The sequence below is a fragment of the Delphinapterus leucas genome, chromosome 15 (genome assembly GCF_059928025.1).
Source record: "Delphinapterus leucas isolate spDelLeu-1000000601 "Yukka" chromosome 15, BTC_Dleu_Yukka2, whole genome shotgun sequence".
Classification (NCBI taxonomy): Eukaryota; Metazoa; Chordata; class Mammalia; order Artiodactyla; family Monodontidae; genus Delphinapterus; species Delphinapterus leucas.
In genome coordinates this window covers 41,897,006-41,921,714 of record NC_143143.1, presented here as the reverse complement: position 1 = coordinate 41,921,714, position 24,709 = coordinate 41,897,006, and the positions used below count along the sequence as shown (strand labels likewise).

At 41.6% G+C, this 24,709-nt stretch overlaps 1 protein-coding gene across 7 annotated transcripts in view; it reads right to left on the bottom strand.

Annotated features, from left to right (window-relative positions):
- Positions 1-18,384, bottom strand: part of XRN2 (5'-3' exoribonuclease 2) — a 79,433-nt gene extending 61,049 nt beyond the window's left edge. For 5 of the 7 annotated variants that reach the window (XR_016387863.1, XM_089896515.1, XM_089896516.1 and 2 more), the window contains exons 1-3: positions 18,183-18,384; positions 390-517; positions 196-307 (exon numbers count right to left, since the gene is read on the bottom strand). Coding sequence is in view for 6 of the 7 variants with exons in the window: in XM_089896515.1 (XP_089752641.1) it covers positions 196-307; positions 390-517; positions 18,183-18,257 (315 nt within the window). In the remaining variant the exon portion in view is untranslated. The remainder of the gene's footprint in view (positions 1-195; positions 308-389; positions 518-18,182) is intronic. The other 2 variants (XM_022594204.3, XM_089896518.1) reach the window with 1 other exon arrangement.
- Between the last annotated feature and the right edge of the window lie 6,325 nt (positions 18,385-24,709).

Genomic DNA, 24,709 nt, shown 5'->3' with positions numbered 1-24,709 from the left:
TCACTGACATCCCCAGCCCCTCACGGGATGCGGCACAAAACAGGCACATACACAAAATACATTTGAATGAATAAACTGAAAGATGAGGCTTTCTTTCTCAAATTCACTATAGTCAACATTTTTCACGATTTAGCTTACTTTCATTCTAGACACTGGGAACACAGCAAAAACAAAAATGGGGGATTTAGCACTTACCACTCCGTCTATTGCCATGTACAGAAGCCGTCTTGGTCTTACAATATTGAAAAGCCTGTCAATGTACTCAAAGATTGCAACCATCATTTCATCCTCGTTTTTCGGTGCTGGTCTACGATGACAAGCAAACGATGTAATATCAAATAGTACTCCTCTGTAATTTGTGACATCAGTAACAAAAATGGGTTACGTACTTGTCTTCAGGATGAGTACAGGGATGGATGATTCCATTCATATCCAAATACAGATTATCAAACTCCACATCATTTGGATTAGGTTTACTGGCATCGACAGGGATCTTTACACCACTGCATTCTTTTGGCTATAAGGAAGTGATAATTAATAGTAGTTTGAACTTTCAAGTCTGAAACTGACACATCATAGGCTCAGTATGAACCTGCTTCATTTCTGAATTGGAAATAAAATACTTTTAGTAATCTTTAAATTATAAGATAGGCTATTGTAGTCCTTAAAGATTCCATCGCAACAAGTTACTCTTGACTACGTGGGGGATAGTTGCCAAATTCCCAAATCACTCAGTTGTCCAAGACAGAGACCATGGGAGTCATCTTAGAATTCTCTCCCTTATCGCCCGTTACCAGTAAGTCCTGTCAATTTAACCTGAAAAATGCCTCTCCACACCATCTCCTCTCATTCCCACTACCAACATCAGGCATCACCTCTCACCAAAAGATTGGAATAGCCTTCATATGGGCTGCCCCACCTCCAGACTCTACTGTCTCCAGCCCACACTCTATGCTGTCAGTTTTCTTTCTTAAATACAAATGTGGCTGTGTCTTCATCTTCCCTAATTTTTCCAGTGATACCACAGCAGGTGCAGACCAATGAGTCCAGCCCTTACCCACCCTGTCCTGCCAAACACTGCTCAGGCCGCCAGATCTCCCCAGTTCCTGGAAGACGCCCTTCCATCTCTCAACACCTCTGCTCCTCCTTCTTCCGCCCAACCAACACCCACTTCCGGAAACCTTATTAATTTTCCAAGGTCTAGACTCACATCAAATGCCATTCACTTTATAACACTTTGTACACATCCCTCAAAAAATTAACTTCTCTGCCTGCATTTCCTCCCAATTTTGCTTATTCACCTGTAGCACTTTTATGGTCTTATAATTAGTTTGTCATTCTAACCCCCAGCTACACTGTGAGTTCTTCCAAAGGCAAGGATCACGCCATACTCACTCCTGGAGGCACTCAGTTGTATTTCTGTGGTAAGCATTATCTTTCTCTTTTTCTACCAGAGCTTCAACAAATGATAACAATATGACTGGTTTTTACTCTTACTAATAGCAAAGTCACTTAAAAAATAACATAAAAAGTATCATTTGTAATAATAAAAAATTGTGAACAACTTAAAAGCCCATCAGGCACATGCTACGTCATGGATGAACCTCAAAAACATTCTGCTAGGGCTTCCCTGGTGGGGCAGTGGTTGAGAGTCCGCCTGCCGATGCAGGAGACACAGGTTTGTGCCCCGGTCCGGGAGGATCCCACATGCCATGGAGCGGCTGGGCCCGTGAGCCATGGCCGCTGGGCCTGCGCGTCCGGAGCCTGTGCTCCACAACGGGAGAGGCCTGCATACCACAAAAAAAAAAAAAAAAAAAAAAAAATTCTGCTAAGTAAAAGCCAGTTACAAAAGACCACAAAAGATCCCATTTACAAGCTCCAGAGCAGACACATCTTTAGACAGAAATAGATTACCTTCAATCTGCAGTTGGGGAAAGGGTGAGGGAAATAGGAAGTGACTAAAAACGGTTACAACATTTCTTTGGGGAATGACGAAAATTTCTAAATTAGATAACAGTGATTGCTGTACCACTGCATATATACTAAAAACCACTGAACTGTATAGTTTTAACAGGTGATTTTTATGGTATATAAATTATATCTCAATAAAGCTATTTAAAAAAGAAATCAAAACAAAAGGTCAACTTAACTAGGAAAAAAAAGAGCCTGTAGAAAGGACTGATGAACTGTAGTACATCCATACACCGGAACGCCAGACAAAAGTAAGATTCAAAGAAATAGGGCTGGAAGGTCATAAATATCTTAAGTCAAAAAAGCAAGGTGAAGAAGAAAAAACACAGTATACCACTTACAGGAAGTTATAAAATACACAAAACAGTATTAGGCATTGTTCAGGGATGAATATGGATGCAGTGAAAGCACAGGAAAGAGCAGGGGAATGATGAACACCAATTTCAGGACAAGTGGTGATCTTCGAGAGAGGGAAGGAATGAGACTGGGCTTCAGTTTGTATATATAATGGGGAGAAACAGATATCAAAACAGGGAAGAAGCTATCAGTGATCTGTGCAGACACCCTGTAAATCAGGAAAGAGGGGCTTGATCAGAAGCAGTGAATGGGATAAGTGGGGAGGAAAGCAGGAGGTCAATTTAGGAGGTCTATCAAACAAGATAATCTGATGAGTCCAAAACAAAAACAAGCTCAAAGAAGGCAGGAGGCTCTGTGCCTCTCCACCTCACCTCTACATTCAAAGTCCACATTTTCCTTTCTCCTGAGCCAAGCAGACACCACACTCAGGAGAATCCAAACCCACTTTCTTTATGCTCTCCAAGAAGCCAGACGGTAAGTATTTTAGACTTGTTGACTGAATGATCTCAGGTGCAATGACTCATATCTGCCTTTATAAAGTAAAAGCAGCCCTAAACAAGATGGACATGAATGAGTATGGTTGCATTCCAATAAAACTTTACAAAAACAGGAAACCACTGGTTTGCTATATTGCAGCTCTTCAATGAATGCTGAATGCAGCTGCATGAGAATTTCCACTTCCACTACCTAGAAAGTATAGCCTGGGGAAGGAGGTATAGGTGGGTCCTAATTTTGAGAAAAGAGCTGCAAGCATTCCCAATAAGAAAATGGAACATATTTTTCTCTCCAGAGTTCTGAGGATATCTTCAACACATTAATTATATAAATTTAGAGCTTCTTTCTTCAAGGGAAGATTCTGATACTCAACAAGAGCCTTGCCATTAAATACAATGCCAGTTATCTCCTGCTAGGTTCAAGAGAGATTCTTAATCAATCAAAGAGTAGCTAAAAGGAGAGCTACTCTGAACCCTAAAACCAATTCATTTCAAATAGCTTTTCATTATCTTTCGGGTTTTCCAGATGATAAGCTGAGCACACATTGCAGTCTTCCCTTTCTATCCCCAGACCACATAAAAGACTAAAAACAGGGACTTCCCTGTGGTCCAGTGATTAAGACTCCACGCTCCCAATGCAGGGGGCCTGGGTTCGATCCCTGGTCAGGGAACTAACTGCATCCTGCAACCAAGAGCCCGTTTGCTGCAACTAAAGATCCCGCACGCGGCAACGAAGGTCCCACGTGCTGCAACTGAGACCCAGGCACAACCAAATAAATAAATAATTTTTTTTAAAAAAAGACTAAAAACAAACAAATAACCACAATTGCATAACTGTGCTGAAAAACCAAAAGGAGATCCATCTGTGACTGATAAATCACAGGGGATGCCCAAAATGTGGAAAACTAGTAGATCTGATCAGATGGAACACACAGCCTCAAACATGCAGAAATGGGAGAACACAAGAGGGCTCTGGGCCCAGAGGGGGCTCACAGGACAGCATCTGGATGATCCCGCAGCAGCAGCAAGAACAGCCCAGTGGGTCAAGCCCTGCACCCTCCTCTCCCCTGGCCCTCTCAGGCCCCATGTGAACCAGTCAACTTGAGACAGTTATTCCCATAAAACACGAGTGCTTGCGGAGGAAGGGCAGTCAGTACCCTGGCTGAGCAGCAGCTCCCCGCAGGGGCAGGGAGCACACCCACCCAAAGGCTGGCCGTCAAGGCAGTTCTTCCCTGCAGGAAGCCCACTGCATGCAAAGAGGAAGGGATATATGTATCCCAAACAAGCAGTTGAGAAATTACCCTGGTTGTGCACAAATATGCCAAGGAATCAAAATAAAGAAGGTATTTGAAGAAGATGGTACACATACACAAACAGTGAATCTGTATAAAAATACACTCCACAGGTTTTGAAGTAAACCCCCAGAATGAGCTTCACATCAACCTACTGTTCCAGTCAGCCTTATACGGCTTTCTGGCTCTTCAAATGTAAGGCGGAAACCACTACTATCAGTAATACCTAACTAAATGCATTTCTGTGTAAGTCTGCACAATATTTAACAGCAGCACTAGGAATATCAGGACTCATGCCTGAGGTTCCACTGTAACGAGAGCTCCCACTGTTGGACAGTAGATAACATACTGTAGAACTTGGTTTTAGACTTCCCTTAAAGCAGCTCAGAACTCCAAAAAAGAATTGCAAAACACAGGTGACATTTTGGGGAGAAAGGGTCAAAAGGCTACTGAAAAATTTAGATTACCGTATTTGCATTAAAAATTCGGGCTATAAATTTTGATGTAGCTGTCAAACAAAAAAAACTTAGTATTTTTAGTGATTAGTGTTTTTTCAAGTTGCATGTATATCAGCTCTCCATTTTTATGCAGTGTTAGTCAACAAGGACTACTAATGATCACTAGCGTTTACAGAACACTTAAAATGGGATACTGTTCTAAGCGCTTTTACTCATGGATTATTTCCCTCTCTCCTCACAACAACCCTGTGAGGTACAGAGTATCCCACTTACAGATGAGAACACAAATGCTTAGAGGGGGTAAGTGGCTTTCCAAAGTCACACTTCTGCCAAGTTCAGAGACCAGGATTGAACCCAGTCATCTGAATTCAGAGCTGGTATCTTAAGCGGTATGTCAGACTGATTAATTGCAATTTCACTAGATTCAGCATAAACTTATTGAACACCTATAATGTGTGTCAAGGACTACAGCCAGAACTATGGGGGACACATAATATGCAAGATGTGTGAATCTGATCTTCACTCTCCAAGACAGAGATCATACTGGAGAGCTCGGCTACCAGCATGACTTCTGAGGACTTCTGCCTACCTGCTCCCCAGCTGAACTAGAGAAAATCTTTTAAAAAACCAAAACACTTAAAGCCTTTGGAAACAGTCCAAGGAGCAAACAGCAATCTAGTCAAGAAAAGCTTTGAAAATTCAGAAATGACTTCATTTGCAACAGAGCATGGAGAAGTTTACACCCAAGGGCATTCATTCTCAAGAACGGCATAAGGTGTGGTGAAAAGAACTGAGTAGAGAATCAGGGATCTAATGAAGATACAGCCTAGACCACAGACCAGCTGGTCTGCAGGTGAGAACTGGGGAATAAGACAGCTGGGAGGAACCCTCCTGGGGTTAGAACAGACACCAAACATTAACCTCAGAAGCTAATCCTTGGAAGGTGCCACAATTTCACTGCATTAGTCTGTAGAGGAATTTATTCCCTGAGCGCTGTTGAAAACAATGGCGCAATGGACAAAAATCCATGGAATTTAACTGCTGGGTGATCACATGCAGCAGTTACGTGGGTGAGAGTAGGAGACAGCCCTATGTGTGCCACTGTCATCGCAGGGTGACTGTGGGCACATCAAAACTGCACCTCCCTGAAGATCAGTATTAGAGGCATAACAACACGTTGAGAAAGAAACTCACCTCCTTAAAATAATCCAGCCAGTAGCAACATAAATAACAATAACATATCTGGGAAGGGCTTCGGGGGACCAGCACCTAAAATATCCTGTTCGCAGGAAAAAAAAAAAAATTCCAGGCATGCAGAAAAACAGAGAAGTATGACCCACATGCTGGAAAAAAGTCAGGCAAAAGAAACTACCTGTGATAGTGCCCAGATGTCAGATTTAACAGAATAGAGTTTAAAGCAGCTATTATAAATATGTTCACAGAATTCAAGAGACATATGGTTAAAGAATTAAAGAAAGGTATGATGACAACTTTTATCAAATAGATATAGTAACAAAAACAAGAATTATAAAAAACAAACAAATGGATACTCTGGAGTTGAAAAATACAATAACTGAGATCAAAAATTCACTACAGGGGCTCAACAATAGATTTGAACTGGCAAGAAAAAGAAGTCTTGGGACTTCCCAGGTGGCGCAGTGCTTAAGATCTGCCTGCCAATGCAGGAGACACGGGTTTGAGCCCTGGTCCCAGAAGATCCCACATGCTGTGGAGCAACTAAGCCCAAGCACCACAACTACTGAAGCCTACACTCTAGAGCCCGCGAGCCACAACTACTGAGCCCATGTGCCACAACTACTGAAGCCCACGCACCTAGAGCCCGTGCTCCACAACATGAGAAGCCACCTCAGTGAGAAGCCTGCACACAGCAGAGAAGAGTAGCCCCCGCTCGCCACAACTAGATAAAGCCCGCGTGCAGCAACAAAGACTCAACACAGCCAAAAAAAAAAAACCACCAAAAAATAAAAAAAGAATCCTTGGAACTTCCCTGATGGCTGAATGGTTAAGAATCTGCCTGCCAATGCGGGGGACATGGGTTTGATCCCTGGTCTGGGAAGATTCCACATGCTGCAGAGCAACTAAGCCCACGTGCCACAACCACTGAGCCTGCGTGCTGCAACTACTGAAGCCCTTGTGCCTAGAGCCCGTGCTCCGCAGCAAGAGAAGCCACCACAACGAAAAGCCTGTGCAGCGGAACGAAGAGTAGCCCCCACTCACCACAACTAGAGAAAGCCTGCGTGCAGCAAAAAAAAAAAAAAAAAAAAAAAAGAATTCTTAAACTTAGATTAATAGAGATTATGCAAGCTGAGGAGTAGAGAGAAAAAAGGATGAAGAAAAACGAACAGAGCCTGAGAGAAATATGAGACAGAAATAAATACATGAACATACAACTGGAGTACTGGAAGGAAAGGGGAGCAAGGAGCAGAAAAAATATTCAAGGAAACAATAACAAAAAAGTTCCCAAATGTATTGAAAAACAATAACCTACACGTGCAGGCAGCTCTAACAACTCCAAGTAAGATAAGCACAATGAGACCCACAGACAGATACATCAGAGTTAAAATGATGAAGGTATAAGACAAGGAGAAAACCTTCAAAGAACCAATAGGAAAAATGACGAGTCACTTACAAGGGAACCCCAATAAATTTAACAGCTGGCTTCTAGCAGAAATAATGGAGGCCAGGGACTTCCCTGGTGGTGCAGCAGTTAAGAATCCGCCTGCCAGGGCTTCCCTGGTGGCACAGTGGTTGAGAGTCCGCCTGCCGATGCCAGGGACGTGGGTTCGTGCCCCCGTCGGGGAGGATCCCACATGCCGCGGAGCGGCTGGGCCTGTGAGCCATGGCCACTGAGCCTGCGTGAACGGAGCGTGTGCTCTGCAACGGGAGAGGCCACAGCAGTGAGAGGGGCCCGTGTACCACAAAAAAAAAAAAAAAAAAAAAATCCGCCTTCCAATGCAGGGGACACGTGTTCCAGCCTTGGTCCGGGAAGATCCCACATGCTACGGAGCAACTAAGCCCGTGTGCCACATCTGCTGAGCCTGCGCTCTAGAGCCTGTGCACCACAACTACTGAGCCCACACACTGCAACTACTGAAGCCCACGCACCTAGAGCCCATGCTCTGCAACAAGAGAAGCCACCACAATAAGAAGCCCGTGCACCACAACAAAGAGTAGCCCCTTAAACTGTATTGCAAAATTGTCAGCCTTCCCTCAAGTAATCTATAAATTTGATATGATTTCAATAAAATCTCCACAGGAAATTAAAAAAAAAAAGAAGAAATAATGGAGGCCAGAAAGCAGTGGGATTACATATACAAAGTGCCGAAACAGAAAAAAAAAAAATGTTAACCAAGAATCATATATCCGGGAAGGCCACTGTTCAAAAATGAAGGTGATGGCTTCTCTGGTGGTGCAGTGGTTGAGAGTCCGCCCGCCGATGCAGGGGACACAGGTTCGTGCCCCGGTCTGGGAAGATCCCACATGCCGCAGAGCGGCTGGGCCCGTGAGCCATGGCCGCTGAGCCTGCGCGTCCGGAGCCTGTGCTCCGCAATGGGAGAGGCCACAACAGTGAGAGGCCCACGTACCGCAAAAAAATAAAAAGAAGGTGAAATAAAGACTTTGCCAGATAAACAAAAATTGCATTTGTTGCTAGCTGACTGGACTTACAAGAAATACTAAAGGAAGTTCTTCAGGCTGAAAGTTAAGTGACCCCACTAAAGATAATAATACATTTTTTTAATCCTTTCTTTTCTTAACTGCTATTGCAAAAAAACAGTTGGATGAAATAATATTTTGTAAAATACTATGGCTTACAACACACACTTTAATATAAATGTAATATATTTCCTAGTAACAGCCCAAAAAGAGGTGGGTAGAAGCAAAATAGCAATATGCTACGGAAGTAACCACAGATGGTAAAGTAATAATTATAGCAATGCACTGTTGGGTTTGTAACATTAACAGATATAATACATATAATGACAATACCATATAAAAAAAGGAAAATGGGGGGACTTCCCTGGTGGTCCAGTGGTAAAGAATCCATCCTGCAATGCAGGGGACGTGGGTTCAAAACCCTGGTTGAGGACCTAAGATCCCACATGCTGCAGGGCAACTAAGCCCGCATGCCACGACTACTGAGCCCTCGTGCCTCAACTAGAGAGCCCCGTGTGCCGCAAACTACAGAGCCCATGTGCCACAACTAGAGAGAAGCCCGCACGCCGCAACAAAAGATCCTGCATGCTGTAACTAAAGACCCAATGCAGCCAAAAATAAAATTAAAAACAAAAGGAAAATGGTAATCAAGCCATACAGCAGTAAAGGGTCTATATATTACTGGAATTCAGCTAGTATAAATCTAAAGCTAACTCTGGGCTTTCTCTGCCAGGGGCCTGGGTTCAATCCCTGGTCAGGGAACTAAGATCTGTAAGCGTGGTGTGGCCAAAAGACAAAAAAAAAAATCTAAAGCTGATTAAGATGTGTATAGTAAGCCCTTAAGATATATTTTTTAAAAAGATCACTAATGAAATCTAAACGCTACATTAAAAATACATATAGAAAACAGAAAGTAAAAGGGCAAATGTAAATTCAGTGATATCAATAACATTAAATGTGAATGGATTAAACAATCCAATCAAAAGACAAAAGTTGTCAGACTGGATTTAAAAAAATACCCAATTATACGCTGTCTACAAGAGACACACTTGAGATTCAAAGATACAGAGTGAAAGTAAATGGATGGGAAAAGAGACTCAAACAACAACCACAAGAAAACTGGAGTGGCTGTACTAGTATCAGACAAAATACCTAGACTTTAAAAAAGACTTACTGGAAATAATGACATTTGATAATGATAAAAAAGGTCAATCCATCAAGAAGACATAACAACTAGAAACACATGCACCTAGTAACAGTATCAAAATACATGCAACTTTTAATAAATGACAAAAATGAAAGAAACAGACAATTGAACAATAATAGTTGGAGACTTCCATACTCCACTTTCAATAATGGACAGAACTGAACAGAAGATCAACAAGGAAAACAGATAACTGCAACAACACTATAAACCAACCAGACCTAAGAGACTTTTACAGAACACTCCACTCAACAGAATATATATTCTCAGCTGCATAAGGAACATTCTCTGGGAAAGACCAATCGCTGGGCCATAAAACAAACCTCAATAAAAGCATAAAAGTGATGCCAAGTATGTTCTTCAACCACAACAAAGTAATGAGCTCAATAATGGGAGAAAAGTTGGCAAATTCATAAACGTGGAAATTTACAACACACTAATGAATAACCAATAAATTGGAGAAGATATCAAAAGCGAATCAGAAAATAATTTGAGTGGAATAAAAATGAAGACACAACATATGAAAACTTACAGTGTAGAGCCCAAAAGCAGTGTTCAGAGGGAAATTTATAGCTGTAAGTGTCTATAATAAGAAAGATCTCAAATCAACAACCTAACCTTCACTGGAATCATGTTGATTATAACTGATTTGAAGAAGGCCAAGTGAACTGAATAAGATCACTTGAACAGCATGTTTCTTGTAACTATCCTTATATTCTTCTCACAAAAGGTCTATAAAATATTTGTTTAAAATTTTTTTGTATCAAAATATTTGGAAAATTAGAAGCTTCTTTTTAACATGTATTGATATGACTTGAATTATTATTTTATGAAATTAAGAGCCCTATATACCCGTAAATCTTTTCACATATCGTTTAAGATTTTAAAAAAAAGAAAAAAAAAAAAACCTAACCTTCCACTTTAAGACACTAGAAGAGCAAACTAAACCCAAAGCAAGCAGAAAGAAGAAAACAACAAGTATTAGAGAAAAATTTAATGACAGAGAATAAAAAGAACAATTTTTAAAAATCCATGAAACCAAAGAAGATCAACAAAATTGACAAACCTCTGGCAAGTCTGACCAAGAAAGAAAAAAAGCAAGGTGGGAAACCTAGATTTCACTATATGCAAACAGCACAATTCTGTATTACGCAACATTACCAAGAGTTAGACATGAAAATATCCCCACTTTTATTTGGACATATAAACTACCAAAAATTAACTTACCAAATAAAATTCTGAAATATCAGTGCAAGGCACTGTTTCATGCACTTAACTTGGATTAACTGACTTAATCCACACAACCACCTTATGTGGCACATAAACAGCTGATCTTCTTTATTCACAAATTCCATATTTGCTAATTCACCCGCTCACTAAAATTTTTTGTAACCCTCCAAATCAATTTTTGCACTCTCAAGGTCATTCACAGATACAAGAAGGGTGAAAAATTTGAGTCCACTGACACACACATTCCCAACTGATGTTAAACAAGGCAACATTCTGCCCTATTTCAGCTCTCATACAGAGATGACCAGAGCATAGAGACTGTAGGAACAGGGTGGTGAAATGCAAGAAACTCCAGTTCTTCACGGTTTAGGAGAGTTTAAGTCATTTTCCCAAGACCAGAAAGCTAATGAGTGGAGGACTGTATAAGCCAAGGACACAAAGTAAAGAAACTGATGGTTGAATGAATTAAGAGTAGTTAAAAAGCCAAGAAGAAATAAAATGGAATCATAAAAAAGAAGGAGAACAATTGTAAAGCACAGATGAGACAGACAGCAAACAGTAAGATTACAAATTTAAATCTAACCATATCAATAATCATATTAAATGTAAGTGTTCTAAATACCCGATTTACAAGGCAGAGATTGGGAAAACAGTTTGGCAATTCCTCAAAAAGGTAAACATGGAATTACCATAAGACCCAGCAATTCCACTCATAGGTATATATACCCAAAAGAATCAAAAGCAGGGACCACTCATAGGTATATACCCAAAGTATTGATCTATTGTACAAATACCTGTGCACCAATGTTCACAGCAGCATTATTCACAATAGTCAAAAGGTAAAAATAACTCGTGTCGGGATATCATTATACAGACTTAAAAATTAACAGTTATAGAATATATGTATCTTCAGGTTTTACAGATGCTCCCAAACTGTTTTCCAATAAAATTAATTGCATTTTCATACAATGGGCTCCACAGTGAAATACTACATAGTAACGAAACAAATTTAGATAAATCAAAGAAACATGAAATCTCATAAACACAGATACAAGAGAAAGTAGAGGTTACGGTACCATTTTTAACAAGATAAGCATTACCAAAACTACTCTTTGCTATCAGAAGACAGGATTGTGGGGTGGCCACTGTCTATAAGGGAGCAAAGGGGAACTTCTGGGGTATGAATACTACGATAATATTCTGTTTCATAATCTGGATGCAAGTCATACATTTTTATTTTGTGAAAATTAACAAGCTATACACAGTTATATAACTTCAATATATGAAGAATTTAAACATTTAAGTGACTATACATGCATATATGTATTTGTGTATATATACTTCAATTAAAAGGTTTCCAAAATCCGAAAAAAAAGAGAAAGAAAGAAATTGATACATGCCAAACATGGATGAATCTTGAAAACACTATGCGAGATGAAAAAGTGAAATAAACCAGACAAAAAATGACAAATATTATATAATTCCACTTATATTAGCTCCTAGAACAGACAAATTCATAAGATAGAAAGTAGGGGAATAGACCATGTTAACACTAGTCAAAAGATCTGGTTATATTAATACTGGACAAAACAGATTTCAGAGCAAAGAATATTACCAAGGATAAAGGTCATTCTATAATGATAAAGGAGCACATTCAGGTATTTCCCTGGTGGTGCAATGGTTAGGAATCCACCTGCCAATGCAGGGGACACGGGTTCGACCACTCATCTGGGAGGATCCCACAGGCTGCAGAGCAACTAAGCCCACGAGCCACAACTACTGAGCCTGCATGCCACAGCTGTTCAGCCCGCATGCCACAACTACTGAAGCCCAGGCGCCTAGAGCCCGTGCTCCACAACAAGAGAAGCCACCACGATGAGAAGCCTGCACACTGCAATGAAGAGTAGCCCCCGCTCACCGCAACTGAAGAAAGCCCGCGCACAGCAACGAAGACCCAATGCAGCCAAAAATAAATAAATTTTTTAAAAAAGAAAAGTATCAAATCTTCAAAAAATAAGAAACACATTCATCAAGACGACCTAACAATCTTAAGCATTTATGCACTAATAAGAGTTTTAAAATGCAAGGAGCAAAAACCAACAAAGCTGAAAGAAGAAACAGACAAATCCAAAAAAATTATAGAAGATTTCCATATATACTGATAGAACAGGAGACAGAAAATCAATGTGCTGTTCAAGTCTTCCATATCCTATCAACCAGCATGATAATATTTACAGAACACTCTACCCAACAACAGCAGAACTTGTGTCTTTTTCAAGTCAAAATGAAACATTTACCAAGACCATATTCTGGGTCATAAAACAAATCAGTTAAGCTTTAAAATACGTAATTCAAATTATGGAAAGTTATGTTCTCTGACAAGGGAACTAAATTAGAAGTCAATAACAGAAAAAGAATGCCTGGAAAATCCCCCAAATATTTGAAAATTAAGGAACACTCTTCTGAATAACCAATGGACCATAGAAGTCAAGGGGATATGAGAAAGTATTTTTTACTGAATGAAAATGAAAAGACAACATGTCAATGTTTGTGATGTGCCACTGGAACAGCACCTAGCAGGCAGCTTATGGCACTCAACAGAAGCAACTCAAAGAAGCAGCATCAATACAACGACCTCAGCTTCTACCTTAAGAGGACAAGAAACACAAGCTAAACTCAAAATGAGCATAAGAAATAATAAAAATAAGAACAGAAGTCGATGAAGTAGAAAACAGAAAAAATAATATAGAAAAATCAATGAAACCAAAAGCTAGTTCTCTGAGATCAGTCTAGCCAGACTGATAATGGAATAAAAGAGAAAGGACAAAATTAGTAGCAGGAATGAGAGAAGTGACATCACTACATTTTCTATTGATATTAAAAAGATAATAAGGAATACTATGAACAACCTTATAGCAACAAATTGGACAACTTAGACAAACAAAATCTGTGTAAGATACAAACTACAAAAGCTCATTAAAAAAACAGGGCTTCCCTGGTGGCGCAGTGGCTGAGAATCCGCCTGCTGATGCAGGGGACACGGGTTCGTGCCGCGGTCCGGGAAGATCCCACATGCCGCAGAGCAGCTAGGCCCGTGAGCCATGGCCGCTGAGCCTGCGCGTCCGGAGCCTGTGCTCTGCAACGGGAGAGGCCACAACAGTGAGAGGCCTGTGTACCGCAAAAAAAAAAAAAAAAAAAGATAATCTGAATACCCCTATGTCTACTAAAAAAATTGTATTTTTAGCTTAAACCTTCCCAAAATACTTCAGGTCCGGATGGCTTCAATGATGAATTCTACCAAATACTGAAGGAAGAAATAAATACCAATTCTACACAGACGCTTCCACAAAACTAAAGAGGGTATGTACCTCGCAACTCAATATGAGGCCAAGATTACTCTGATACCAAAACTGGACAAAAACATTATAGGGGCTTCCCTGGTGGCGCAGTGGTTGAGAGTCCGCCTGCCGATGCAGGGGACACGGGTTCGTGCCTCGGTCTGGGAAGATCCCACATGCCGCGGAGCGGCTGGGCCCGTGAGCCATGGCTGCTGAGCCTGCGCGTCCGGAGCCTGTGCTCCGCAACGGGAGAGGCCACAACAGTGAGAGGCCTGCGTAATGCAAAAAAAAAAAAAAAATTATAAAAACACTATAGACAAACATCGTTTTTGAACATAAATCTAAAAATTCTCAAGAAAATGTTAGCAGACTGACTCCAACAGTATATAAAAATAATACACCATGACCAGGTGGGATTTATCCACCTGAAATGCAAGGTGTGTTTAACATTTAAAAATCAATGTAATTCACCATGAAAAAAACCCCTAAAAAACAGAAAGCATAGTATGAACTAAAAGCATAATAAGACATCTCTAAGAAAACACAAGAAAAAATCTTGGTGACCTTGGCAAAGATTTCTTAAATATAACACAAAAAGCAGGAATACTGAGGAAAAAGAAAGAAAGCAGACTACTAAAATTAAAAACTTTTGCTCTTCTTTGCACTAAGTAAGAAGACAAGCCACAGATTAAGGGAAAATATTTGCAAAAAAAAAATCAATATGTAAGAAACTCTACAATTCAGTAAGACAAACCACCTAACTTAAAAATGGGCAAAAGATATGAATAGACACCTCACTCAAGAAGACATATGGAAAGCAAATAAGCACCCAAAGATGCTCAACATCATTTCTCATCAGGGAAATGAAATTAAAACCACACTGAGATAACACTACACTAGAATGGCTAAAACTAGGAAAACTAACCATATTAAGTGTTGACAAGGAAGCGGAACAACCAGACCTCTCATACACCGCTGGTGGCAATGAAATGGTACAAACTCTTTGGAAAACAGTCTGGCAAGTTTTTCTTTTTAAATAATCAAACACCTACCATACAATGCAACCAATTCACTCCTAGGTATTTTCTCTAAAGAAATGAAAGCATACATTCACACAAAGATTTGTACACCAATGTTCATAGACTTTTTTTAATAGTAGAATACTGGAAACAATCCAAACGTTCACCAATCAGGTGAATGAATAAACGTGATATATGCACAACACTGAATACTATTCAAAAATAATAAGAAATAAACTACTGATATAAGTACCAACATGGATGACTTTCAAAATAATTGTTCTGAATGAAAGTAACCAAGTCAGGTTAAAAAAAAAAAAGAGTACATATTGTATAATTCTATTTATATAAAATTGTAGGATATGAAAACTTATCTATAGAGTCAGAAATAAATCAGTGGTTGACTAAAGATGGGCAGTGGGGAGGGGTTATGGGGAGGAACAACAAAGGGGCAGAAGGAATGTTTCAGAGATGATGTTCATTATCTTGATTGTGGTGATGGGTTCATGAACATACACATATGTCAAAATGTATTAAATTGTACACTTTAAATGCGTGCAGTTTGTTCTAGGTCAATTATACCTCGGTGGAGGAGGGAGGAGAGAACAGAGAAAAGAAAAATAAATCAATCTAGGAGGACCAGTATTCAGAGTTCAGAGAAGGCAGAGTAAAAGGAAAACAAGAAAAAAATCAAAGAGCATTCCCTAGAACTAAAGAACACAAGCCTCCAGACTCAGAGTCAGCCAAGCACTGATCAAAATGAATTGAAATTTTTAAAAAAATCTGTACCTAAGTACATAATTACAAAAGCTTATACCACCAAGGATAAATATCTTTTAAAAATTCAGAAAGAAAAACAGATCAACTACAAAAGAATGAAAGCAAAAGAACACAGAAACCAAGAGCATGGGCTTCCTGGTTTTGACACTGGCTCTGACATGTATTAGCCACAAGACCTTGAGTACCTTACTTAACCCCTGTGTGCTTCATTTTCTCATCTGTAATAAGAAGGAGAAGGGGGGGAGGAGAAGGAGAAATAGTTATGTAGTTGTTATGAGGATTTAATAAATTCATCTGTGAAGTGCCTAGTACATGTTAAACACTACATAAGTGTTAACTAAATAAATAAATCACATTAACATTCAACTTCTCATCAACAATTCTGGATGACAGAAGTCAAAAGAACAATGCCTTCAAAGTTTTGAGGGAAAGTAATTTTCAAACTCTGCCTAGCTAATGATTATTCACGTATACAAGGGTAGAATGGACTTAGAAAACTCACATACCACACACCACTTCTTAAGAACTCAAGTAAGAACAAAAACCAAGGAAGGGTTTAAGCCAAGAGAGATAATGATTAGAAAACAGTACCTCCAACTGAAGAAATTTTTAAAAATCTCAGGAAGTGGCTTTCTAGCAAGTCTAAATAACCAGGTGTGACAGCAACAGAAATAAAGACTTCAAGCAGTCTCCAACTAGAAAGAGGACTCGACAGAATAACTGATGAAGGAGAGTCTAGATGGGGAACGATGTATAATGGAAAACAGGCAACACACAGAAAAAGACAAAAGTAGCACAAGAGAAGAAACAGTCACAGTACATAATCTGAATCTACACAGTGACAATCATCACCAATACTATTTGACTTTTCATGTTTTGAAACAAACCTGTACAGCCAAAGCCCTGACAATTTAATTCTGGATGCCAACGAAGCAAAAGCACAGCTGAGAAGCTTGGGATGAAGAGTAAGGAAACAGCAGTAGAAAAGCTAATACCTAACCTCAGAATGTGAAGAATCACGGGATACTTTGTAAAGGAGATGGAATAAAACAATAAAGGAATATTACTTAAATTTATCAAGTTTACCAATAGAAGAAATAAAAATAATGATTAGGAGGATGGGGGGGGGCATGTGGGGAAGGGCACTGTATAAGTGACCACATCCTCTTCTATCATAGCTAGAATGCAACAGATACACTCAAAATCAATAAATCAGATGTCAGCAGGACATTTAGAGATAGAACCAAAAATAGTTTAAAGCAGTTATCAGTGGAGAGTAGAAATGGGATAAGATGTAAGTAAACTTTAAATAAAGTTTGATAAAAGTTTTAAAAGCAAAGGACATGAGCATTCAGTTTAACAGTTTCTCTTTGGAAAAGCACAGAGAGTACTGGAAATTCATCAGAACAAGAGTTTCGGTTCCTCCTAGGATAGAAACTAAGCAAAATCAAGATCTCACATCGAATGAACCCTGGAGATCCATCTACCTGTCCAAAAAACAAACAAACGAACAAACAAATCTCACTAGCCTAAGCAAAAAGTTCCCAGTGTCGACTGGGCACTTCCTTCAAAAACGAAGGGGTGGGGAGCATAATGTGCCCCATCCGGAAATTCTCATTAAGAGTACAAAATCGAACTGGGACGGAAACAAGGAAACGACAAATACAAAACTCAAGAACGGCCAACAGTCTACGTAACACTAACAAACCAACAGCAAAAAATGTATTGTCCAAGTGCATCCAGGAATTCTGAAAATGTCAAAGGCATGCCCAGAAGTCGGGCACCTAGACAAGGGGGCACTTAAGGGACTTCTGTCCTATCCTAGACATTTCCGAGGTGCTGCTCTCTCCACAGGACCTAACAACAGCAACAAATGGCCTCTCCCCTAGCAGAAAACCCTTCAGGCTAGTACAGGAAACGACAAAAAGCTGCCTCCCCTCCCCCCCCCAGCATTACTTCACAAAGTGGTTAGAGACTGGCAGGAGCACCCGCGCATCCCTAACCAGCTAACTCAGCTGACCAGCCGCGCGCTGCCCGACGGCCGGGGAGCCGCTTTCGAAACCCAAACCGGGTGAGCAGGGAAGAAACAAAGCCGTGGGCGGGGCCTTCCGCCGGGGAATCTGCGGACCGGGGAAGAGCATCCCTCCGCGAGCTCCGCCGCTCGACCCTCGCCCCGCCCATGCCACCCCCGGAGCCCGCGTCCGAAAGCCCGCGCCCGGCGCCCGGCGGGCCGCGGCTGCCGGGGCGAACGCAGCGCGGGCCCCCGCACGACGCCCGCCGGGCGGGCGGCGGGCCCCAAGGACCGCGGCCTGGACGCGCCGGGGCTCCTGGCGCTGGCGTGGCGGCCTCGGGGCGCCTCCTCACCTTCTCTTCCACGCAGTTGACAATGATGGACGGGTACTTGCGGCTGAGCCAGCGAAAGAAAGCCGGGACTCCCATAGCGGCGGCGCAGCTGTAGGCGGCTGCCCGGCCCGCGGACGGACGTAACCAGAGAGACAGGCAGCAGCGGGCCACGGGCACTGGCACTTCCTCCCACGTGCACCCGGCGACAGGAAGTGAGGTGATGGCGCCGCCGCCTGGGAAGCCGGGAAGGAAGCTCCGGCCCGGCTGGGCGGAGCGGGCCTGGTCGGGGGCGGGGCTGGCCAATGGAGCGGGTGGCGAGGGCAGCAGCCGGCGCGGCTCGGCGTGCGTCCTCGGCGGTACGTGTCCCGGAGCCTCTTCTACGGCGGGCGCCCTGCGGACGGGATCCCTGCGCCCCGCAGGCCGCCAGGGAGCCTTGCCCGGTCTGGTCTCCTCCTCTTTCCCACCTATCTTGATTCACGTAGAATCTAAGCATCTACACGCACTCGTTATTTCTGCTTCCTGCTTTCTCCCGGTTTTATGCCACAGTACGTATCTGGACTAGCAACCGTATTTTTAAAAAGTATTTTGCACTAATGATGGCTGGTTTGCATAAGTAACTCACTTTAAATAGTTGTAAAATGGAGTGTACCGTTCAGCATCTAATTCAAGCATCCAGCTACATTTATGGGTATAAAATAATTACTGGTATCACTCTCCAGCATTTAATTGAGCGTTTACAATGTGCTAAAGCATTGGCTAAGGGATTCTCAAATTTGATCGTCACTTGGGCGTTCTGAGGGTGCTTTTATCATCTTCACGTAACAGATGAGAAGGCCAGGTTGTAGAGGGGTTAAGTCATTTGCTTATTCACACAGCTTGTGTTTCAGTCCAGGTAAAGATCATTCAATCCTCTGTCCTTGCACTAACAGAATACTTTTGCCCTTTGTTTTCTGATGGCTTCAAATACATTTTTTTCAACATATAAAAAGGAAGGTGTGGAAGGGGAGTTATTTATGTCCATTTGCTCAAGCCTGGAAGCCTGTCTCCCTGGAATCCCCTCTTGGCTTGATAAATCACACTCAATCCTAAAGGCTCACCTCAGGAGGCCTCTGTGAAAGCATTTCCCCCTACGACCTGGCATGCAGTATTCATGCCCCCTCCTCTGTGGTCTGATGGCACTTTGTTTAAACTGCTGGTGTGGAAATTAGAGAAATGGTGAGGCCATGTTTTACCTAAGGACAGCCAAAACTATTACCGGGAATTCTATCTGTGGTGAAGTCCTTCATTTCTCCTAGAAACAGCCCCTCCTCAATATCTGGCTTCCCTGCGGAAGTAACTTATAGGAACACACGCCGCAAGCATTTTGGTACGGGGATGGGTAGCTGGGCAAGCTTGGCCATTGAGAGCCTTTGCCCAGCATTTTTGAACTTCAAGCCATAAGGATGGTAAGGCAATCCCTCCCAGATGGTTGAAAGCCAAAAGATAAGAATGGGACTTACTGCCAGTCTGCAATGAGAGGAGCAGATTTAGTCCCTGGTTTCAGTGGGCTTTGAGTACAGCTAAATCCCTCTTCTTACAGTTTGGTTGGTAAACCTGTCCTTTAATTCCATGAGCCAACAAATGATCCTTTTGCCCTAAGATGTTTTGGGCTAAGTTCCTATCCTTCGCAAAGGAAAGAGTCTTCTGCCAATTCATATCCTATGTAGTCCCTCTTCCCCCTCTTCTCCAGAAATCTCTCCCAGCACATGAGCCCAGACTGGCTCCTGCCTGCCCTCACCTTCCATAGCACTCCTTGACTTATAACACATGGTGTTGTGTCTTACATTGTTTCCTATCTCATCTGTGAACATCCTCTTTCCTCTAACATATAAGGATAAGCTAGGCTTTGCTGTGGTAATAGGTAATGCCTGAAATCTCATCAGCTGACCATATGTGCGGTTGAGCTACCCTACAGGGCTGTCCTCCACGGGGTGACTCAGGGATCCAGCTGCTTTCATCCTGTGGTTCTGCCAGCTCAACACATGACCACCACAGCCACTACCAAAGGAAGACAGGGCAGGAGGGCTGCCCTGGATGTTCTGAAGGGCCAGGCTTGATGGTGGCTTACATAATTTCTACTTGCATCCGTTTGACCAAATCCCAGTCACATGGTCCCAACCCAACTGAAGACAAGATTGGGAAATACCGTCTTTTGGAGTGCTCAAGAATAGGAACAGGAAACAGGATTGGTGAACACGCCTTATCTCTGCCACACTTTTTAATTAAGCTGCAAATCAAATTATTAAAAATGTATTTAAGGTCCACAGTCCCTGCTGCCTGCCTGTGTTGGGCACCATTAGCAAAATAAATCATTGCTTTCAAAGAGCCTACCATCAGTAGCAAGGACAAGATACAACCACAGCATAATAAAGTCGCATTTTGACCTACGGTAAACAAGTCTCATACCACAGTGTATGATTAAAAATCCCAGATGAATTGCACAGACAATAACTGCTACAGACATTTTAAAAAGATAGAGATCTAGTCATCTAATGGGGAAATCAGAGATGATAAGGAGGAAGTAGAATGACAATGAGTCTTGAAATCTCAGTGAGATTGGATTGGGAAAAAAGGAGGTGTGTGTGGAAGGAGACACTGTGAGTTCCCTGGAAGCAGGGACATGTCTTTATTAATCTTGTTGTGGGCATCCAGTAGATTGTCAATATTTTTATTGAATTGAATTCTTAGAGCAGTAGTTCTCAAAATGTGATCCGGGGACCCCCTAAGATCCCAGAGACCTGTTCAGGGGGTCCATGAGGTTAAAACTATTTTCATAGTAATATTAAGATGTGATTTTGGGGACTTCCCTGGTGGTCCAGTGGTTAGGACTCCGTGCTTCCACTGCAGGGGGCATGGGTTCGATCCCTGGTCCGGGAACTAAGATCCCGCATGCCGAGCAGCGAGGCCAAAAAAAAGATGTGATTTTCCCCCTTCACTCTTATTCTCCAAGTGTATTGTTCAGAGGCTATGTGATGTGATAGCGCAACAGATTGAATATCAGAAGCAGCTGTGGCAACCCAGTTGTCTTCTATTAAGCCAGACACTGAAGAATTTCAAAAAATATAAAAATGCCAATCTTCTCACTAATTTTGGGGCGTTTGGGAAAAATAGTTGTTTTATTAAAATATGTTACTTACGTTAGCATGTTATGGGTTTTTTGTTAAAGTGAATTAATAATTTTCTTTCTTTTTTGGCTGCGTCGGGTCTTAGTTGCGGCATATGGGATCTTTCGTTGCAGCGCACGGGCTTCTTTCTAGTTGTGGCGTGTGTGTTTTCTCTCTCTCATTGTGGCACGTGGACTCTGTAGTTTGTGGCACGTGGGCTCTCTCCTTGAGGCTGCAAGCTCAGTAGCTGCGGCGCCTGGGCTTAGTTGCCCCGCAGCATATGGGATCTTAGTTCCCTGACCAGGGATCGAACCAGCGTCCTCTGCATTGGAAGGCGGACTCTACCACTGACCACCAGGGAAGCCCCAATTAATAATTATTTATTTTAGTATTCTAAGCATTTTTAAATTTTCTCAGGTTTGATTTCTAACATGGTAAATATTGACAGATATTATTACCTGAACAAAAGCTCTTTGGGGTGCTCAATAAGTTTGAAGAGTATAAAGGAGTCCCAAGACCAAAAACTTTGAGAACCTCTGTCTTAGGACACAGAAACAGAAATGGAATCGACAAGTTTCTGCTCTTAGAACCCATCCAAAGCTACTTTTTCAAATTTCTAGGATTCTGATGTATTCAGATCTTGTCTTAAACGCTCCTTGCAGCACGAAACAATGTGCAATCATTATCACCAGGTGTAATTCACAGGTACAAATGAACACGACGTTGGTGAAAACATGTTTGTTCCTGTGCAGTCCTGTCCTCACTGAACTTAAGAATGCAGCTCAGAAAAAAAAAAAAAAAAAGAATGCAGCTCAGAAATGTAGGTACAGAAAGGTAATGCAGAAATGGAGATAACTGAAAGATGCATTTGTTAAGGCCTCAATCTGTACACACTGCTAAATGTATTCAGAAAGCTTATTTCCCTGTAAACTTTCTCAGTCTGTGCTCACACCTTAAATTGACCAAAGACATAAAACAATGAGCATCGTACCCCCAAAGCATGTGAGAAAGGGGATCTGTAGTCACATGACTTTAGGAGCTCTGGGTTAAACTGAGTTAAGCAGACTACATTTCTGTGGCCACGTTAGAGCCTTTTGGCATGCCCCATCTCGCAATTTCTCTAACCACAAAAATCCTTTTTTTTTTTTGCAAGGCCTTGTATCCCTCAGATACTTTTGGAGTGTATACAGTGTATACAGGCTGCGACTGACGTTTTTGCAAACTTTGGCTGTATGCAGTTCGGTTTCAAAGAACAGGATTTGACCAAAGCCACAAATCTAAATCCATACTTGTTATTACGTGGATTTCAATGACAAATCCCGTGCTCTGAAATGTAACCCCAAACAGTCAAAGCCTGCCAGAATGTGATTCGCTTGTAAAGCAGGTATAAGACGTCCTAGGTCAGCACTATGGAAGGGTCCTGCTCCATTTCATTCCATAATACAACATTTGAGAAGATTCTGGCAGATTTCTGTTTAAAGCCACAGGTTGTATTGTCTCCTAAAGCAAAAGACAGGAAGTTGACAGAAGGCATATGTTTCAAGGAGTTGAACAGTAATAATTCCCTTTGGGGATATAAATGGAGAAACTGGATGGAAAAGGCCTCCTTTAAAGGATAATAAAGTGTGAAGCACTAAGAAGTGTTGAAGGTATGACCTCAACCCTACAAGCTGATAAGCAGGCCCAGACTTTTATTTATAGTGACATGAGTGACATTTATCTGCCTTTCACTAGAACATCTAATCCGCTTGTCAAGGTGTGTCTTAAGCGGACACCTGATTTCTGGTCAGAGTTGGCAGGCTTGGAATACAAATGTGACTGCCCTGGCTGAAATTCGTGACTGAAAAAAAATCATGGAGATATGAAATCATCAGGGAAATATATCAACTAGATTTCAGTTTGCCACAGAGAGGACATCACCTGAAGAGGGTATTGGCTTTGTGGTAGAAATTATGGTCTGTCAGTTAAAGTAGAAATGGGTCCAAAAGGGAGGGGATATCTGTATGTGTATGGCTGATTCACTTTGTTGTACAGTGGAGGCTAACACAACATTGTAAAGCAACCATACTCCAATAAAAATTAATAAAAATAAATTAATAAAGTAGAAATGGAGATGAATTACTGAGGGGTTCACAAACCTCATTATCTCCCTACATAGTCCTTAAGTTCAGTTATGATAGAGTTGTAGCTGTCTCTTCCTTATGCCAAATTGTTAACAGAGTCCAGTTTTTGGAACTGAAAATCAACATGAATCAAGAACATCCACAAAAACTGCCCGACTTCTCTGTAGGAACTAAGGGGGATCCAGGCTGTGGTTCTCTCTTCAGGGACTTGCAGTAGCAGACGATATAAGGTGTAATCACATTTAAAATTAAGTAGCAATAAGCAATTTCAATAGCAGTACAAGAAAAGGAAAAAAAAAGGCCATGGTTACTTCCAAACAAGTTAAACAGAACTTACTCTAAGAGTTCAGGGGAGAGAAAGAAGAAAAGGCTGTTATGGGCAGGGAGTCAAGCAAGACTTCATGGAGAAAGTGGGACTGGGAACAAGTCTTGAAGGAAGAGCCAGATAGGTAAGATTTTCACTAGAATGACGTGCATTAACTCCAGGCCACAGGGATCCCATCCCCCCCGCACGCACACACACGCACTCTCCTCTCCGTTCTGTCCACATGCTTCCCGGGCCATGGCACCCACGCTGCTGTCCATGGTGCTGCAGTGCGGGGCCTCTATGTCACAGGCTGCAACTCACCTTCAGTCAAGAGGACAAGCACCTTAGGAAGGTCTGTCTTGTTTCCTCTACCTTGTATGGCATTTTGCCCAAATACAGTTCTTTTTTTTTAAACCAGCTTCGTGTAGGTATAATTTACATACATTAAAATACTTCCATTTAAGTTCAATGAATTTTGACAAATGGACGTACTTGGGAAACCAACACTACAACAAGGCTATAGAACAATTCCATCACCCCAAAAGTTCCCTGTGCTCCTGTGCGTGCGGTGGCAACTCCCTCCTCACCCCTGGCTTCAGACAACTCTTAATCTGCATTTTGCCCCTACAGATTAGATTAGTTTTTTTGAGAGTTTCCTATAAATGAAATCTACTGTTTATAGTCTTTTGTCTGACTTCTTTTCCTCAGTATAATGTTTTTGAAATTCATCCATGTTGTGTGAATCAGTCCTTTGTTTATCACTGTGTAGATGTACCACAATTTGTTGGTCCATTCCCCTGTTGATGGATATTTGGGTTGTCTCCAGTGTTTTGGAATAAAGCTTCTGTGAACATCCATGTACAAGTTTTTTTGTGTGTGTTTGCAAATACACTTTCATTTCTTTGGAGCAAGCAAATACTGGGGATAAGGGCTGCTGGTAGGTATATGTTTAATGTTGTAAGAAACTGCCGAACT